The 21062-nt window shown below is 36.9% G+C and overlaps 1 protein-coding gene across 1 annotated transcript in view; it reads left to right on the top strand.

The window, feature by feature from the left end:
* The first annotated feature begins 1610 nt into the window (after positions 1-1610).
* Positions 1611-21062, top strand: part of TMF1 (TATA element modulatory factor 1) — a 33780-nt gene continuing 14328 nt past the window's right edge. The window contains exons 1-8 of the mRNA XM_055342614.1: positions 1611-2013; positions 5217-6412; positions 8191-8294; positions 8935-9061; positions 11733-11838; positions 17567-17709; positions 18153-18319; positions 18651-18807. Of these exons, the coding sequence (XP_055198589.1) occupies positions 1872-2013; positions 5217-6412; positions 8191-8294; positions 8935-9061; positions 11733-11838; positions 17567-17709; positions 18153-18319; positions 18651-18807 (2142 nt within the window). The 5' untranslated portion in view covers positions 1611-1871. The remainder of the gene's footprint in view (positions 2014-5216; positions 6413-8190; positions 8295-8934; positions 9062-11732; positions 11839-17566; positions 17710-18152; positions 18320-18650; positions 18808-21062) is intronic.

Raw genomic sequence — 21062 nt, forward strand, 5'->3', positions numbered from 1 at the left:
CAAACTTATGTTTCATAATAAAGACATATGAGGAAAAACAATAATTGCTTTATTTACAAAACTACAGATTCAGTTTGAATTTTTGAACATGAAGCAACTTTTACACCACCTTTATACGGGTGTTCTAATAACTCCCAAAGTCACCGTGTGAGGTGATAGCCTCTCCCTGCGAAAGTCAAAGGTTTTAGAAAGCTTGTATCATTTACCCAAAACTGTATATTAGAGATCTTGGAACGGGGATTTCGATCTCAGTCTGCTCCCAGCCTCCTGCTCAGTCTATTTATTTAAACTTAAGAAACAGCTTAATACTTCAAGGGTAATCTACTTGTGTATAATACTAAGTTTAAAGAGTTTCAACATGAAAATTTTTACTGGTTAGGTGAAATTATTGGACGGTTATAACTTCTCAAGGGTAGAGTTTAAATCTGATTTTATTTATTTTTTTAATAAAGTTTTTTTTTTTTAAATTTATTCATGATAGACATAGAGAGAAAGAGAGGCAGAGACACAGGCAGAGGGAGAAGCAGGCTCCATGCCCGGAGCCCGACGCGGGACTCGATCCCGGGACTTCAGGATCGCGCCCTGGGCCAAAGGCAGGCGCCAAACCCGCTGAGCCACCCAGGGATCCCCCTGATTTTGTTTTATAGGAAAATCATTCCTTTATGGCATAGTTGCTTACACTGAGGTAAAATACTTAAGTGTAGGAGGCAGGCAGGTTAATGTAAATTATCACAGCAGGGAGGTATAATGAGGTTTAATAAGATTAGTGGGGTTTGTGGCAAATGGTGAAAATTATTTGCCCAAAGAGGCAACGACCTCAACCATCTGTGCCATGTTAGTATCCATATATTTCAAAAGCACGTGGAAGTCTGGGTTTTTGTACAGATTCCCCCAGCTTCTTTTAAATGTTGACAGAATTTTGCGCTCAATGCTGTGGAGTCCAGATTCCATAGCTGCTGACCAGATTCGGAAGGTCACCAACCTGGTATTTCTCATCTAGCGAAGTGTTTGAAGAGTGAGTGCAGGAAAAGCTGTATTGTAAATAACGTGCACGAACACACGAACGCGGGAACAGTGGAGTCTTGGCAGGTTAGTTTCGACTGAGGCCGAGAGTGGCGCTGCACCGTCAAGAGGTGCCATTCTGTACCCTAGTTCCAACTAGTCACACGCTGCGGAGGACGCCTTTTTACTTACGTCACCAGGCGGGTTGGGCCTGGCCTTTTATACAATGTCCAGGATTTTGAGGCAAACCCAAGCCCAGGGTTCCTCCTGAAGGCCACGTTAACACCCGACTGATTAAATATTTGAGACAAAGCGCTAATAGGCGAGGCCAAACTTCCTCCGTTTGCAACTCTCGCTGGCAAGGCGTCAGCTCTCAGCGCGTGCGCCAGTTCCTAGGAGGGGGCCCACGCGAAAAGCAGCCTTTCCTCCCGGAGGGCTGGCTCCACCGCGGCCCCGGCGGCCGGATGTTTGCGCGCTACGCCTGGAACCAGCATCCACAGCAGCAGTTCCGCGTTCTCCGTAACTAATGGCAATCCCCGGGTCCCGGATGTGACGTCACGTTCCGCCCGCTCCTCCGTCCGTTGACGGAACTCTGGGCTCCCGGATTTGGTGGCTGTGGACGTGGACGAGGCCGGCGCATGCGCAGGCCGCGCCTCCCGCCTCAGCGGTGCGGGAAGGGCTGAGCGCAGCCTCCCGGGCTCGGTCGGGGGAGACGGTCGGGGTCATGGCCAGCCGCTGACAGGGCTCGCCGAGGGCGGAAGGGGGCGAGGCCGTCCCGCCGCACCCCTCCCCGGGCCTGAGGCCGGTCGGCCTGGCCCTCGGCCTTCCCGCTCGGTGCTGCCGCCGCCAGTGCCGGCTGAGGACGGGAGATGAGTTGGTTCAACGCCTCGCAGCTCTCCAGCTTCGCGAAGCAGGCCCTGTCCCAGGCCCAGAAGTCCATCGACAGGGTCCTGGACATCCAGGACGAGGAGCCGAGCGCCTGGGCCGAGACCATTCCCTACGGAGAGCCGGGTAAGGGAGGGGCGGGGCGGGGCGGGGCCGGGCCGGGCCGGGCCGGGCCGGGGTCTCCTCCGCCGACGCAGGGCTGCGGGCAAGTTCCGCCTCCCCAGCCCGCCCGCCGTTCGCTGGGGTCCGGAGGAAACCCCGGGGCCCCGGGGGCCCTGGCGCCTGCGGCCGCGGGTGCGGGTCCCGCCGGCCTCGGAAAACGCGCTGCTGGTTTGTCGGGCTTGTTCCCCGCCCTCCGTCGACGTAGCTCGGGGCGCGAGCCCCCAGAAGCTGGGGGCCGGGGGGCGGGGGGGCAGCCCGGGCGCCGGAGCAACAGGCCCCAACACCTGGCGGGGAGCCGGACGTGCCTTTCCGTGGCTTTCCCGGCGCCCACACAGCTCCTCGAGTTCGGTTGTCCAGAAGCCGAGGACGAGGCAGGGAAAGGCGGCGCAGCGGGTGGGGGGCACGGCGTGGGGGAGGTGCCCCCGTGCGGGTCGCACCAGGACTCTCGGACGAGCTGCGTCTCCCCTGGTCACGTCTCTTGAGCCGAGCCTTTCAGGCATCCTCAGCTGCTTTGGCTCTAGGTCTAGGGAACACTCCAGCATTTGGGTGTCAGGGATAGAAGGTGACATTTGTCGGGGGTGGGGAGTAACTCCGCTTCCTTTTCCCCAGATGCCCCCTGCATTTCTGAACCTTAGAGGCAACAGAATATACATTTTAGATGTAAGGGTACTCATTTTGTGTAAACCTGGGGCTTGAATCGTCTAGAGATGTAGGAAAAGATGTTAGGGTTCGAAGCCCACGGCCAAGAAAGAATTCTCAGGGTGCAAAAAGGTGGTTTTATTAAAGCACGGGGACAGGACCCATGGGCAGAAGGAGCTGCCCTGGCATCGTGGGGAGTGGCCCATTATATACTTTCGCGTGAGGCTAGCTAGTTAGGAAAAGGTCATTTATTACTGCTCAGTAAAAACTCAATTGTAAGACTCTTCAGATGTATATCCCTGGGCCATATGCTTGGGAGGGTTATTGCCAACATGTATCTTGGGGAGCCGAGATAAAGGAAGGTCCCAAAGGAATTTACAAATGTTAGAGTAAACTTACAGGATCCTGGGGAGGCGGGGGGGGGGGGGGGTGTGTGTCAGGCTAAGATTGCTTTTGCCCTTAAAGAATTAACATCCAGGTAGCTGAGTTCCTAAAAGGAATGTTACTCTGCCTGTTTTAAGGACTTGTCAGTGGGATGCAAGTAGTAAAGAAACGTAATAATTTTTCTTTTCGCCTTTGTGCCCCACATCAGTCTTTAGGATTCACTCTTCAAAATAAGTTATCCAGAATATCCATTTGGTGAAATGCTATGAATATTTGTTGATCGCCCATGATTATTTTGCCTTACTCAAGGATGACCAGTGGATGTCAGATGACCCTGGGGTTTATAGAAAACATTCTTCAGTTTCTGCAAGAGGCAGATTTGACTTCTGTCTTTCATTAAGATGACCTGCTAAATTAAACTAATTAGCATACTTAATCTTGCTTGTTCTTTTGCATTTTTACTTACGGTTTTCTCTTTTTTTTTTAAAGATATTTATTTATGTATTTATTCATTAATTCATTCATTCATTCATGAGAGACAGGGGGGGGGCAGAGACACAGGCAGAGGGAGAAGCAGGCTCCATCCAGGGAGCCCGATGTGGGACTCGATCCCGGGTCTCCAGGATCACGCCCTGGGCTGAAGGCAGGCGCTAAACCGCTGAGCCACCCAGGGATCCCCGGTTTTCTCATTTTTTTCATTGTTTTCGTATACTGGACCAATGGGTATAAAACTGTGTCCCCCAATTGAAGTATCCTACATACTTATGAAATCATATTATAGAGTAGACTTTAATATAGGGCGCGATAGTTTTGGGGAGCTTTTCAGTGCTTGTTCTCTCCCCACCAACTTCAAATTGTGTAGAATTTGTGATAATTCTTCTCAGCCACTTTTGAATTTAGAAAAGGAAGAATTTTTTTTAAAAAGAAGTGCTGTAAGTATTTTAGTAAGTATGCCCTTTTTTTATCATTGGGTTTTTTAGTACCATGTATTTCTGTGACTGAATCATCTTTTTTTATTCAGAAGAAAGTTATTTTCTCTGTGGTATTTTTAAAAAGGCCTAGTGTAAGCTACCATCTATATAAAAAAATACTTCTTAAAAAATGCACGTCTTTGAAATTCATATGACTTTTTTTCTTTTTAAGGTTTTAGTTTATTTACTTATTTATTTAAGTAGATTCCACACCCAGCATGGAGCTCCGTGCAGATCTTGAACTCAGGACATGAGATCAAGAACTGAATTGAGGTCAAGAGTTGGAAGCTTAACTGACTGAGCTTCCCAAACACTCTTTTTATATTTTTTTTTTATATTTTATTTTTAAGTAATCTGTATATCCACAGTGGGGCTCGAACCCTCAACCCTGAGACTAAGAGGTACATGCTCCATTAAGCCAGCAGGTGCCCTTGAAATTCATAAGACCTTCTAAATTCCCCCTAAATTTGGAACTTAGGAGGGGAACAAAACTTCCTTGTAGACTGAGTTGGGAGAGTGGCACTTGGAGAATGAACTTGTCATTAAGTGGATAAAAATGAATTTGTCCCCTAGAAGGTACTGTTCCCATCAGTTTACTTTGATCTTTAGAAAAGGACATTTGTCATGAATATGTTGGGTTTAGTTTTTGAATGTTACCCTTTGTCCAACTCATAACCATGTTTTATTACTGATATTATAAGAATAAAGTTAATATGAAACTATCTGAATAGAAGGTAGGGTCAATTTGCTATGACCACATATGACCTGTGAATGAGTGTACTGTCTGTTGTTGTGAGATGCATCCTGTGTGTCTTAAACTTAGCATGAGTTATATAATGTATACTGGTACTCTCATAATTTGTCGTATGAGGGAATAACATACTTGCTTCTGGTAGGTCAGATCCATTTTGGTCTCTTAACCTTTGCTCCTAGTTCCTTTTGGGCAAATCCATACCAGTTTTCCTCTTTAGGCCCAAAGTTCAACAATGACCTAATTAATTATACAGTCAGCAGGGAGCTTAACAGGTCCAAATTGTAAGTCATAAAGCATAAGTTTCCTTTTTTTTAAAACTTTCTTTATATTGACTTATAATGATTGTAATAACATAAAATGTATATATATGTATATATTTTTTTTTCTCTTTTAACACATATGGATATTTTTTCTTAAAGGAATAAGTCCCCCTGTCAGTGGAGGATGGGATACTTCAACCTGGGGGTTAAAGTCAAATACAGAACCTCAGAGTCAGCCGGTAGCCTCTCCTAAAGCAATTACAAAGCCAGTTCGGAGAACTGTGGTAGATGAATCTGAAAATTTCTTTAGTGCCTTTCTCTCTTCTACGGATGTCCAGACCATTCAGAAGAGTCCAGTGGTATCAAAACCACCAGCTAAATCACAACGACCAGAAGAAGAAGTGAAAAGCACTTTACAGGAATCCTTGCACACTGGACAGTCAAGAACATCTGAAACAACTGAGTCAAAAGTAAAAGACTCTACTCAATGTGTATCAGGGGAAACTCTGGCAGTCGATTCTCTGTCACCTAAAACTGAGGGCAAGTGTGAAGAGACAATTAATAAACAATCTGATATGAAGGTATCAACTGTACGTTTGAAAGTGTCTGAAAGTGTAATTAATGTGAAAACAACTAGAGAAAATATATCTAATATGTCTATGGCAGAAACAAAGGACATGGTTTTGGAACCTAAGGAACAAAAACATGAAGACAGACAGAGTAACACACCTTCTCCTCCTGTCAGTACCTTCTCATCTGGTACTTCTACCACCAGTGACATTGAAGTTTTAGATCATGAAAGTGTAATAAGTGAGAGCTCAGCAAGTTCGAGACAAGAGACTACAGATTCAAAATCAAGTCTCCACTTGATGCAGACATCTTTTCAGCTTCTCTCAGCATCTGCTTGTCCTGAATATAATCGTTTAGATGATTTCCAAAAACTCACCGAGAGTTGTTGCTCATCTGATGCTTTTGAAAGAATAGACTCGTTTAGTGTACAGTCATTAGATAGCCGTAGTGTAAGCGAAATCAATTCAGATGATGAACTGTCAGGCAAGGGATATCCTTTAGTACCTATCATAGTTAATCCTTCAACTCCAAAGACTAAAATAAATGAATCAGTTGAAGGAAAATCTGAAGAAGTAGTGAATGAAACTTTAATTATACCCAATGAGGATACAGAAATGGAAGAAAGTGGACGAAGTGCAACACCTGTTAATTGTGAACAGCCTGATATTTTGGTTTCTGCTACACCAATAAATGAAGGACATACTGTCTTAGACAAGGTGGCTGAGCAGCATGAAACTGCTGAAAGTAAGCCAGAAGCGCATTCTGAGAAGGAAGATGTTTGCAAGGTAACTCTAGAAACCAGAAAGGGATTTGGGGATATGCCTTATAGAAATTAAATCATTGTTTTTAATCACTGTTTATTTTTAACATTCAGTATTGTATGATGATTGTTACTGACTAAAAAAGACAGGCATTTTGTTTTTGTTTTGTTTTGTTTTTAAGACAGGCATTTTGACCCAGGTGTAGCATTAAGGATTTTAAAACTGATCAATTACTGATACTAAATTACTTGAAATTTCTCTGAGGCAACTATGATAACATAAATCGCTATTTCAATATAACTAAGCATAAAAAAGTCTCCCATCTTGCGCCAGTACTGTTGAGTCTTTTCACCTATGGTTTTTGTATGCTGTGCTCGTTTATTTGTCATTTTGTGAAGGATTGTCTTATGCAAATGTAAATCTTCAAATCCTTTGTAGGTAAAGATGCTGAAACGAATATAAATATATGGTTTTTCTTACATCAAAAAATTTTCTCATGTTCACATTATTTGTAGCAAATCTTAAGTGTAGTCTTTAAGTATTGATGTGTTTCTGTTATTATTAATTCCTTGTTTGTTTTCTCTTTTATGTTATTTTGATGTTTCCCTGATAGCTATCTTACATGAATAAGAATGGGAAATGTCCAAGGAACAATGAATGGTATTGCTTAGGAATAACAAATTGCTTCTACCTAATACCTATAAAAGAAAAGTGGTGTAAATTCTTTAACATAAGTCACAGTTTTGGTTTTTCCTATGATTTTTAGATATAGAAATTGAGTTGGATTTGGCATCTTTAATAGACTCCTCTGAGATATAGGATGTCTTGAAGAAATGTCCTGTAAGTGCCATGTATTGAATTATTTAATGCAAAAAAAAGTGCCAGATTCTGTTACTTAGGTTTAATATTATTCACAAATGAAATGCCATGCTCTAGCTATAATAGTGGTTTGAATTCCTGAAACCAATACTGTTTAGTATCAATAAAATAATTTTGATCTACTTTCCGAAGGTAAGTGATTTCTAAATCTAGACCTCAATCAGGTAAGACCATTTTTTTTAGTGCATAAAATCGTCATTCCTCCCCTCATACACAACTTTATCACTACTTCCGCAAGACCTAAGGAGTAAGATATTCTAACCATTCCTTTTCGTTTAGCTTTATACTGGTATATTCTGGAGATTTTTTTAAAGTTACAGGTCTAATGATTATCTAAAATTACTTTTACTTTTTAAATGCAAAGTATCATACTAAAAAAAAAAGGTACACATATTTGGATTAAAGAATAATGTGGAAAAACACTTTTATATCCACTACTCAGCTAAGATAGAGAATATTACTAGAGTTTTTAAAGCCCCCTTTGATCTTTTTTTTTTATTTTCTCTATTTCCCTTCCTCTTTTGGTGGATGTGCACATCTTTCCTAGGTTTTTGCTGTAACAAACTTGTAAATATTCTTGTATTTTTATGCAAGACTTTTCTCTAAAGCATATCTAAAAGAATTTTCTACATTAAAGAGTGTGTAGATCTTCAGTTAGATATTGACTAATTGTTTTTCCAATGTGGTTTACTAATTTATACTCCTACCAGCTATGTGGTTGCACTCATTTATACTCTCCTACCAACGATGTATGAGTTCTTGTTGTTCTGAATCCTCTATGTTCTCAGTATTGTTTTAATTCCTTTTATGAGATAACACTCTTATTTATAATAGTGATTAGATTATCTTTACAACTTATCACCTGCATGTAGAAATGGTTTTTTAAGTTAAATATTTGACTTTTGTATATTCTCCTTATTCAGAGAGTTGAATTTCTGAATGAAAAACTGGATAAAAGGGAGGCTCAGTTATTATCTCTTAGTAAAGAAAAAGCACTTCTAGAAGAAGCCTATGATAATCTGAAAGAGTAAGTATTTTTACAGATGTGCATAATTTTATGTTTTGTAGAGGCCTAAATACTTGGTTATTATTTAAGAATGTTTTTAAAACTAAAGTGTTTAAAATTTAACTTGTGTACAGTTGTTGAAAATGGAATAATATTTCAATTCTCAACTATAGATTTCTTTTCTCCTCAAATATCTTTACTATATTACCTTTGGCATTGAAGAGAAGTATGTGGAATAACAAAACAAAAAACCTTTTTCCTTTTTACTATTAGAGATTGAAAACTTGTATTTAAAAAAAAAAAAAAAGAAAACTTGTATTTAAAGAAAACTATGATATTAGAAAAACACTGAATATATTTGCCGTAAGGAGGTGGTTAGTAAAATGTTAACAGATTGAAAACTGAAAAATTTTGTTTACCTTTCTCTTATTTTTACACATCAAATATTGGTGACATTTTGACTTCTAATGGGTTTTCATTGAGATGTTTTAAAATAAATTAAGCAGATAATTTGTCTTTTAAAAGTTAACAGGCTTAAAACTAACCAATTTTAGTAAAGTATATATTGAAGAAAATGTTATTTCCTTTTGGAAACAACTGCACTCCTCTTGTTACCTAGGAATATGTAAACAGGTATTTCTGTCTGTTGTTTTTAATTTAGTGAAATGTTTAGAGTAAAAGAAGAAAGCAGCAGCATTTCTTCCTTGAAAGATGAGTTTACTCAAAGAATTGCAGAAGCAGAAAAGAAAGTTCAGCTAGCCTGCAAAGAGAGAGATGCTGCTAAAAAGGTAAATGAAAGTTAAAAATAATATTAATTAAATTCTATACAGATGTGGATTTTTTGAGGGATGCATTCATAATATTTTGGTATGGAAAAAAGAAGATTAAAGGATACCATCTAGTATATTAACAAATTATAGATTTCTTAATACCTTTAGACTTACAGATTTTTGATACTTTAAACAAATCTAAACCAGTGTTTGTATAATTCATCTGCAAGTCCCTTGTATATATAGGTAGGATCATTAGAATAATTTTCATAAATGATAATTTCATCAAAATAAATAAACCTAAGTGCACTGTATAATTTTTTTTTTGAGTATCATTACTCTCGTTTGTTACTGCTTCAAATCTATGTGTTTTTTCAAGTCAAAATAATTTTAAAATAAAAGGATTGTTAAGAGTTAGTGACTCTTGTGAGGCACAGTATTGATTTATTCTAATACAGGATTTCTCAGCCGCAGTACTATTCACATTTTGGGCTGGATAATTTTATGTTGTATGGGACTGTTCTGTGCACTGTAGGATGTTTACCAGCATCCAGGGCTCTAACTACAAGACACCAGTGTCACCCTCACCTCCGCATCTCCCAGTGCACATCCATCACTCCCTTCCCCAAGTTGTGATCATTGAAAATGTTGGCAGACTTTGCCAGATGTCCTCTTAAGAACAAAATCACTCCTGTTTGGGGGCCACTGTTCTAATTTTTACCATTTATAGCAGTTGGCTATTTCAAAAGTTGGTAACCAGATAAGGTTAGTAATTATTTCTTCTAACCCAACTCTTAGTAATAACATTTCTCATCATTAGCCCTTTTCAGCTAAGCTGCTTTCCTTCTTGACCAGTGTTAATGTTTATATTTTTTCTTTGTATACTGTTACAGAAGAGAAATAAGTCATATACTTCCTTCTGCTTAGGTTGCTTTAATTAGGTAACTCATTTCAGATATAATAACTTGACAATAACTTGAGACTACCTAACCAACTTACTTTTTCTTGTCCCTACTGTATTCCATCTAAACCAGGCTAATTGAGAAATCAGATTTTAAATAATGCTTGTTTTCTGTAATGTACTTTGAATTGTAGATCTAAGATAGACCCAAACCATTGAGTATAGGTGGGAAAAGCTTGGGCCCTAAGTTTTTTGTTTTTTTTTTTTAATTTTTTTTGGGGGGGCCCTAAGTTTTAACACGTTTTATGTGTACTGCTATATATGATCCCCCTACTTAGGATCTATAGGAAATTCAGGGTGAATTGAATTCCCTTAAGCGAAGAGTTTGCTTTTCTAGTGATGGAAAACAGATAATGTCAACACTTACATAGTACTAGGCAGAATGAAACAAATTAGAGATAAAGATGAATAAGCAGTTTGGAATGGTATCACAGGATAAATTCTGACCGGGGGAATTGAGGAAAGTTTCATGGAAGGCAGGAGAGTCTTATTGGGCCTTGATGGATGAATCAAATTTTGACAGTTGGAAAATACACAGCAGTATTGTGAATGGTTCGGAGAATGGGCTTATGGGCTTTGTGGACTCCAACCTGGTTTCCAGCGCCTAGGTGGTTCAGTTGGTTAAGGCTCTGCCTTTGGCCTACATTCTAGTCCTCAAGTCCCATTTCCAGCTCCCTGCTCAGTGGAGAGTCAGCTTTTCCCTCTCCCTCTGCTCCTCTCCATTTGCACTCTGTCTCTCGCTCACTCTCTCAAATAAATAAAATATTAAAAAAAAAACACCTGGTTTCAAGTTAAACTCTACCACTTAATAGCTCTCTGACCTTCAAAGTTTATTCAGTCTCTCAGCGTCTTAGTTTTCTTATTTGTGTAATTGAATAAAATACCTCCCTCATAGGATTGTTGTGAGGATAAAATAATGGGTATAATGCATGGTTTAAATACCTGATGTTAGTTGTTTTTAGCTGTTGTTTGGTTTCAGATCATTGCTTAAAACCCAATTTTAAGTATGATTATACAACACTTTTCCCATCACCATACATACTTCTCCATTGTGGTTTTGAAAGATAAACTGTCTTGACATGTTTGTGCTGAATCTCTGCCTTATTAAAGTAGGTTGAACCTTATTATGTTTTCTCTTATTTCACAATGCACTAGCAAGTACAAGTTTTAGATGAGGAAAAAAAAACAGTGAAAAATAGAGACATATGTTCTTCCAAATATTATACTTCACCTGAAAAAAGAATGTGTATAGAGATACTCAAGAAAGGTATTGAAAGTTAACTTATTCTCATTTGCATTTGCATTTTTTTTTAAAGATTTTATTTATTTATTCATGGGAGACACAGATCGAGAGAGAGGCAGAGACACAGGCAGAGGGAGAAGCAGGCTCCATGCAGGGAGCCTGATGTGGGACTCGATCCTGGGTCTCCAGGACTATACCCTGGGCCGAAGGCAGGCGCCAAACCGCTGAGCCACCCAGGGATCCCCTCATTTGTATTTCCATATTAAAACTTGTTTATACATGAATTCTGGTTTTCTGTGTTGTTTCAAAACTGTTTACTTAATTAACCAAGGTAATAATAAACTTAGTTTAACAGAATAAAACTTACAGATCTTTATCGAGAATTTGATTATTGATGACTTTTTTGGATATGGAAAAAATGAAAAATATGCCCAGAATGAAAGTAATTCCTTATGATATTCACATTCTTTTTTTTTTTTAATTAGGAAATCAAAAGTATAAAAGAAGAACTTGCTACTAGATTAAATAGCAGTGAGACTTCAGACCTTTTGAAAGAGAAAGATGAGCAGATCCGAGGGCTAATGGAAGAAGGTGCGTAAAGTATTTAGTTAACTATGAAAAATACTGTAAGAATGGGAAAAATACTTGCCACCTGATTAGCTGCTACTTCTTAATAAAAAACACTTGGAAGCAAGAAAAGTTTGTGCTTAAACCTCAGAAATGGTAGGTGACAATTTATGGAAGAATGGGGAGCAATATATATAGAAGCAGAGATGCGTTATATGTAGCCTTCTTTTTCCTAGAGTAAAAAAAAAAAAAACAACAAACTTGCTGAAAAATAAATGTGGTTTCATAAAAAGAGCTTTTTTTTTTTTTTCATAAAAAGAGTTTTTAACAGGTTTTAGAGCTGTCACATAAAGCAAGGTATTTGAGGGCTATTATCCTGGAATATATATAGTATTTGAATATCTGGCTTGGGTACTATGTGGTATCATATTGTTTAGTTGTTTGATAGTGAACTTTTTGTTATACTCTTGTTTTAATTTTTCAGTTATTTAACATTTTGTGAAAAGACTTAAAATTAGCAAGGTTGTAGAAATTAAATACCCTTCATGAGAAAAATTGTTATAAATAGACACTGGATTAATTTCTTTATGTACTATCATAGGAAAGAAGGTAGTTTTGGAAAAGGTGATTAAATTTTTAAAGTTTTTCTAGTTGTAAGAATTACACTTGCTACTTGGAGAAATTTTTAAAGTTTTAGGAGACAGGAAGAAAAAATAGATCATAACCCATTTTATAGGGAACTATCAATTTCTTCTAGTTCTTTTTTAATGCGTTTTTAATACATTGTTAAGCATAATTAAGGTTACGTATTTAATTTGTAATCTTTTACATTTTCATAATTCTTTTACATTTCCCTATGCTATTAAATGCTTTGCTAGCATTATTAATGGCTTTTAAAGTCCATTATATGGCCATAGACCATAATTTATTTTATTCTTTTTCTAATGTACATTTATTTCTAAAATGTTAATATTACACATAGTTTTTAGATGAACATTTCTGTGCTTAAATCATTGAATTTAAGAGAATTTTCAGAGTAAGTGTTAGAAAACAATTGGAAACAGTCATCGTATTTGAAAAAATGAGTTTTACCCTATTTTTCTTTTTCAAGTATTCAGCTAATATTTAACAGTTGGTATGTCAGATACTGTATTTGATACAATAATTCCTGTCCTTTAGGAACTTACAAACTAATGAGAGGGAAATGTAAGTATACAGATAATGATAATTATAAAACATGGCCTACACTGCAATAGAAGAATGAAGGGAGAATTAATAAAAGAGATAATCATTATCTCAAGACATATTAAGGTGGTGAACTGCCTGTGTTACAACAAGAGACTGAGGGGAAAGCTGTGTGCATGGTTTCTTCATTTCATTATTTTTTTATTTTATTATTTTACTTTATTTGATTTTATTTATTTATTAGAGCAAGTGAGCACAAGCAGGCAGAGGGGCAGAAGGAGAGGGAGAAACACTCACTACTGAGCAGGGAGTCAGATGCTGGGCTCCATCTCAGGACCCTGGAATTATGACCCGAGCCAGAGGCAGACGCTCAACCAACCTAGCCATCCAGATGCCCCTGGTTTCATAATTAAAAAAAAAAAAAATACTTAAAGTATTTATATCGGGTGTCACTATTTGAGTATTTATTAATTTAGTTAGGAGGTGGGTTGATGTTCTCTTTTGCTTAATGAACTTCTTTATACTGAAAACAGAATGATTTCATATGGGATTATTTATTTATTGCTTCTCTATCCCCCAGAAGTATTTTTTTTAAGATTCTATTGATTTATTTGAGACAGAAAGAGAGCACACAAGTGATGGGGGAGGAGTAGAGGGTGAGGGAGAAGCAGACTTCCCCCTGAGCCAGGAGCCCCATGGGGCTTGATCCCAGGACTCTAAGATCAGGACCTGAGCCGCAGACAGATACTCAACAGAGTGAGCCACTCCAAGCACGCCTCACCCAAAAGTATTTTTAAATTCACAGCTGAAAATCTGAAAGACTCAAAGCTGAAAGCACATTACAATGAGTAGCTGATTATTATCTTGCTTCATTAATTATTAACATCTAGGCACACCTACTTTCTGCACACAAATACACTTCCTTTTGCCAAACCATTTGAATGTAGGTGACAGATAAGAACTTTCCACTTCTAGGGACACCTGGGTGGGTTAGCAGTTGAGCAGCAGCGTTTGGCTCAGGGTGGGGTCCTGGAGTCCCGGATTGAGTCCCACTTGTGGGATCGAGTCCCACATCGGGCTTCCTGCATGGAGCTTGCTTCTCCCCTCCCCGCTGCCTATGTCTCTGCCTCTCGCTGTCTCTCATGAATAAATAAGTAAAATCTTTAAAAAAAAAAAAAAGAAAGAAAGAAAGAAAGAAAGAGAGAAAGAAAGAAAGAAAAAGAAAAAAAACATTCTACTTCTAAATTCTTTTTTTTCCCCCAGTTTATTGAGGTATAATTGACTAATAAAAATTGCATGTAATTTTTGATACATGTGTACATTGTAAAATGATTACCACAGTCAGGCTAATTAACATATCAGTCATCTCTTGTAGTTAATATCTTTTCATATGAGAACACTTAAGATCAATTCTGTTAGCAAATTTCAAGTGTATGATATAGTATTATTAACAGTAGTCACCATTCTATACGTTAGATCTGCAGAATTTATTCATCTGCATAATTAAAACTTGGTACCCTTGACTAGTATCTTTACATTTCCCCCATCCCTGGTAACCAGCATTTTACTCTCTGCTTTTATGAGTTAAACATTTTTTTTTTATATTCCACATATAAGTAAGATCATGCAGTGTGTGAGTCTGGCTTATTTCAGCCTCCAGTTTCAGCCACATCATCACAAATGACTGGATTTTCTTCATTTTCAAGGCTAAATAATATTACTTTATATACACAGAGCCACTTTTTTTTCTTTCTTAGAATATTTAATGAATTGGGAAAATATTCACAATTTTAGATAGCAAAAACAAGTTGAGCATTTGTGTATAAAATACAACATTTTACTCAAGTATAACTACATACAATGTTATATTAGTTTCAGGTGTCCAACATAGTGATTCAGCAATTCTATACATTACTCAGTGGTCACCATAATTACAGTCACCATCTGTCACTATATAACATTATTATAATATTATTGACTATATTTACTATACTGTTAATTTATATTTCACTGACTTATTTATTTTGTATCTGGAAGTTCGTACCTCTTAATCCACTTCACCTATTTCAGTCCCCCACTCCCACTTCCCCTTTGGCAACCACCATTTTTTTTTTTTCTGTTTTTGAGTGTTTTTTTTTTGTTTGCTTGTTTTTATTTTTTTGTTTTGTGTTTTAAATCCCACATATAAGTGAAATCATATGGTATGATCCTTTTAACATATTGTTGAGTTCAGTTTGCTAATATTTTGTTGGGGATTTTTACTTCTTTGTTCACCAGGGATATTCACCTATTGTTTGTTTTGTTTTGTGTGTCTTTGGCTTTCTTATCAGGATAATGCTGGCCTCATACAATAAATTTGAAGTTTCTTTTTCCATTCTGTTATTTGAAACAGTTTGAGAAGAATAGGTATTAATTCTTTATTAAATGGTAGAATTCAGCTCTGAAGCCATCTGGTCCTGGTCTTTTGAGGGAGGAGTCTTTTGATTACAAATTCAATATTGTTACTACCAACTGGCCTATTCAGATTTTCTTGTTTTTTTTTTTTTTTTTCATTCAATTCGGGGAAATTTTATGTTTCTAGGAATTTATCCATTTTTTTGCTAGGTTGTCCAGTTTGTCAGCATATAATCTTCATAGTATTATCTTATAATTCTTTGTATTTCTCTGCACACAACATTTTTTTTAGGCATTTATCCATTGATGGATAGGTTATTTCCATAACTTGGCTGTTGTAAATAATGCTGCAGAATGCACATATCTCTGAGATACTGATTTTATTTCCTTTGGATATATGCCTAGAAGTAGAGTTGTTGCATCATATAGTATCTTTATTTTTAACTTTTTTGAGCAGTCTCCATGCTGTTTTCCATAGGATCTGTACCAATTTATATTCTTGCCAGTAGTATACCAATGTTCCTTTTTCTCCACATCCTTGATAATTCTTATCATTTGTTGTGTTGATAATAGATATCCTTACAGGTGTGAGGTGTTTTGGCTTGCTGTTCTGTGATGATTAGTGATGTTGAGCACCTTTTCATATACTTGTTGGCCATTCATATGTCGTCTTTTGAGAAAAGTATTCATGTCTTTTGCTTATTTCTTAATTGGCTTATTTGTTTTTTGCTATTGAGTTGTATGAGTTCTTTGTATATTTTGGATATTAATACCATATCAGATGTAAGGCTTGCAAATATTTTCCTCCATTCTGCAGATTGTCTCTTCAGTCTGTTTATCACTTCCTGTGCTGTGCAGTACTTTTTACTGTGATGCAATCCCAGTTGTCTGTGTTTGCTTTTGTGGCTTATGCTTTTGGAATTATACCCAAAAAATCATTGCCAAGACCAGTGTCAGAAGGTTTTTCCCCTGTGTTTTCTTCTAGTAATTTTAGTTTCAGGTATGTTAAGTCTTTATTTTGAGTTGACTTTCGTGTTTGGTGTGTCATAGGGTCCAGTTTCATTCTGCCTATGATTATCCAGTTTTCCCAGTACTATTTATTGATCATACTGTCCTTTCCCCATTGTGTGTTCTTGGCATCTTTGTTGAAGATCAATTGGTTGTAAATTTATTTCTAAATTCTGTGTGGATTTTCTAGGCTCTCTATTCTGTTCCTCTGGTCCGTGTTTTTATGCCAGTACCATACTGTTTTGATTACTGTAGCTTTGTAACGTGTTTTGGAATTAGAAAATGTGATATTTTCAGTTGTGTTCTTGCTCAGGATTGCTTTGGCTGTTTGAAGTCTTCTGTGGTTCCACATGAATTTTAGGATTTTTAAAGAAATTTTTATGAAATATGCCATTGTAATTTTGACAGATACTGCAGTGAATCTGCCGTCCACTCCTAAATTCATGATCTCCATCTCCCAATAGCAAGTACATTTTGCTTTGCCAGCACAACATCATAATCATACCTGAGAAAATCAGTATTAATTCAGAAGTGTACACCGGCATATATTTCATCATTTATCTCCATTGTCTCTAAAAATCACTTTTATACTTAGTCATTTGTCTTGTCCCAAGATCTAGTCAAAACTTATATATTGCATTTGACCATTATGTCCTTTTAGTCTTCCACCAATCTAGGAGAGCTCTCTTTTAGTGACATTGAAGACTTCTTAGAGTCCAGGCCTGTCCTACGTATTCCCCTTCTTCATGATTAGATTCAGATAAAATTTCTAGTAAGAATTATCATTGGCGACACTGTGTACCTACCACTCCATTACATCAATAGATACCTAATATGCCACAATTGGTGATGCCAATACTGAATGTTTAGTTAAGGCAGTGACAGCCAGATTTCTCCTTGTAAAAGCACATTTTTCTCTTTATAATTCATAAGTGATATGTAGGAATGATTTTTTAAGGTGTAAGTATCCTGTTACCTACCATCCTTCATCTAGTAATTTTAGCATTCATTGATACTTCTTACCCAAATCAATTTAGCATTCATGGTTATAATATTGTGATTTTAAAAATAGTCTATTATTTTTATGTCACTGGTTAGATCAAACATTCTATCCAGATTCTTAAGGAATCATTGTTTGAATTTATTTATTTTTTGCCATTGCCAGGAGAAAAACTTTCAAAACAGCAGCTGCATAATTCTAACATTATTAAGAAATTAAGAGCTAAAGACAAAGAAAATGAAAATATTATTGCAAAGCTGAACAAAAGAGTTAAAGACCTAGAAGAAGAGTTGCAACATTTAAAACAGGTGAATGTTAACCATTCTCTAAATATATGTATCAATCGTTATTACTTCCTATATGAACAATTGGCTGTAGTTTGTAAAACATTTAGAATAATTTATTGAGGTGTACCATTTGGGAAGAATTTGTCAAACAATTTAATAAATGAGTGTTAAAGTTTTTCTTCATTATTGTAACACTTAAGATTCCTGGAATACAAATATTTACTATGGTATTGTTATTTAAGGTTTTATTTATTTATCTGACAGAGAATACAAGCAGGGGGAGCAAGAGTGGGAGAAGCAGATGCCCCACTGAGCTCCCGATGGGAGCCCCATGTGGGACTGGATCCCAGGACCCCGGGATCATGACCTGAACCAAAGGCAGATGCTTAACCTACTGAGTCACCCAGACACCCTTACTATAGTATTACTTATTGAAAAATATTTTGTCTGTTTTTACAATATAGGTTCTTGATGGCAAAGAAGAAGTTGAGAAACAGCATAGAGAAAACATTAAAAAACTAAATTCTGTGGTAGAACGCCAAGAGAAGGATCTTGGCCGACTTCAGGTAGACATGGATGAACTTGAAGAAAAGAACCGAAGTATTCAGGCTGCTCTGGATAGTGCATACAAGTAAGAAAATGAACAGATATGCAACCCATTTAAAATTAATTATCAGAATGGGATATTGAAGAAATACTTTTTCTGTTATTTAATCACTAACAATATTTATAAACTTGGCTATATATGAACTTGTAATTGGTCAAAGCAAGTACAAAAGAGTCCTTATTGTAGTTGGTATTTATTATGTGGTAAACTCTCCCTCATTGCATGAGTCTTATGGAAATCTACATGTAAACTTCACTAACTTGGCAGTGTAATTAACTATTTTAAATAGAAATTATCTAAATTTAAAATTTAGATAAAATTTAAAATAAATTTAAAATTATTTAAATTTTTTAAGAGAGCTTACTGATCTCCACAAAGCCAATGCTGCAAAGGATAGTGAAGCACAGGAAGCTGCTCTAAGTCGTGAAATGAAAGCTAAAGAAGAACTTTCTGCAGCACTAGAGAAGGCCCAAGAAGAAGCCCGTCAGCAGCAAGAAACATTAGCAATTCAAGTAAGCAACAGATAATGAGTTACATTAGTCTTTAAAAGAGTTGTGCTTTTGCAAATTAAAGAATACATTAGTTTGAATCAAAATATCAAGTGTTACTTGTGTTACATTTCTAATCTTATTGGACGCTTTTCTAGGTGTACTGGACTGTGCCAATCTTAATTGTGTGTTTTTTAAACTGTTAAAGTGATGCTTACATTGTACTGTATTTCTTATTTTTTGTGACTTTCAGACTTAAGAATATTATGAAAAGCAAAGACTGCGTTACTGAACATATGCAGATAAATATTAAACATTCCTTATAATTTTAGGAGAATCCATATAACTCCTGAGTTTATTCTTAACATCTGTGGGAGTCCATGTAGTTCAGATAGAGGAGGAAAACTGAAATTTGTCAGGCTTTTTCTTTTCTTTTCTTTTTTTTATTTTTTATTTTTTATTTTTAAAGATTTTATTTATTTATTCATGAGAGACAGAGAGAGAAGGGCAGAGACATAGGCAGAGGGAGAAGCAGGCTCCCCACAAGGAGCTCCCAGATCCCGGGATCATGCCCTGAGCTGAAGGCAGATGCTCAGCTGCTGAGCCACCCACGCATCCCCAGGCTTTTTCTTATAAAATGATCAGTTGTTAGATATTTGGATTAGTTTCACTTTTTGGTTATTATGGTTAATACTGCTATAAACATTCATTTACAAGTTTTTGTATGAACATTTATTTTAAATTCTTCTAGACATATACCTTCAGGTCAGTATAATAACCCTATATATAACTTTTTGAGGATCTGCCAGACTTTCCCATAGCAATTGCACCATTTTATGGAATATATGCAATTTATGCAATATATGATGGTCTACATCTGCCAGTATTTGTTATTGTCTTCTTTTTTTTTCATTATAGCCCTTTTAGTGGGTGTGAAATGGTATCTGATTGTGATGTGCTTGTTTACATTTTCTTAATGACTAACGATGTTAACCATCTTATGTGCTTATTGGCCATATGTATCTTTGTTTTATTTTGTTTTTTTAAAGATTTATTTATTTGAGGAGGGGGAGGGGCAGACGAGAAGGGGAGAAAGAATCTCCAACAGACTCCCTGATGAATGAGGAGCCCAATGTGAGGTTCAGTCCCACAACTCTAAGATAGTGACCTGAGCTGAAATCAAGAATCAGACACCTAATGGATTGAGCCACCCAGGCTCCCCTGGCCATTTATATCTTACTGCAACTTCTTTGGAGAAATTTATTTGATTACTCAAATCCTTTGCCCATTTTTAAATTGGGATTTTTTAAAATTGTTGAGTTGTTAGAATTCTTTATGTATTCAGCACATTAGATCCTTATCAGATGTAGTATTTGCAAATATTCTTTCCCATTTTATAGGTTGTCTTTCATTTTCTTAATGTCCTTTGATGTAGACCTTTAACAATTTTGATGAAGTCTGACTTACCTATTTTTTTCTTTTGTTGCCTCTACTTTGAGTGTCATATTGAAGACTCCATTGCTTAATCCAAGGTCATGCAGGTTTTCACCTGTTTCCTTTGAAGAATTTTATAGTCTTAACTCTCACATTTAGGTTTTTTACACATGGATATCCAGCTGTCCCAGTATCATTTGTTGAAAAGACTATTCTTCCCTCATTGACCCCAAAGCAGTTTTGATTTAATTTTATGCAAGTATGTAAAACATTTTTACATGATTCCAAAGTGACAGCTATATAAATATATTAAGACATTTGCTTCCAACTTAACTCCTCCCTATCCTCTTTCTTTGCCTATAAGTAACCATTTTACTAGTGTTTGGGTTATTTTTTTCAGTGTTTCTATTTGTAAGTACTAGAAAATGTAAATCTATACACTTACCTCCACACGTATGTGGAACCTCCTTATGCGTGTTCTCTCTCTCAAATAAAATCTTTATTTTTTTTAAAGATTTTATTTATTTATGCATGAGAGACATAGAGAGAGAGAGGCTGACACATAAGCAGAGGGAGAGCAGGCTCCATGCAAGGAGCCTGACATGGGACTCCATCCCAGTCTCCAGGATCCTGCCCTGGGCTGAAGGTGGCGCTAAACTGCTGAGCCACCAGGGCTGCCCTCAAATAAAATCTTTAAAGAGAAAAATCACCTTTATAAGTAATGTCAATTTTGGTTATTAATTTCTTGTCCTTATCTCTGATACGTATTTTTTTTATCATTGGTATCATATATATATATACATATATATAATAGTTTTTTGTTTAAGATTAAATTATAAATTTTT

This window comes from Nyctereutes procyonoides, unplaced genomic scaffold (assembly GCF_905146905.1).
Source record: "Nyctereutes procyonoides isolate TBG_1078 unplaced genomic scaffold, NYPRO_anot_genome, whole genome shotgun sequence".
NCBI classification, from domain to species: domain Eukaryota; kingdom Metazoa; phylum Chordata; class Mammalia; order Carnivora; family Canidae; genus Nyctereutes; species Nyctereutes procyonoides.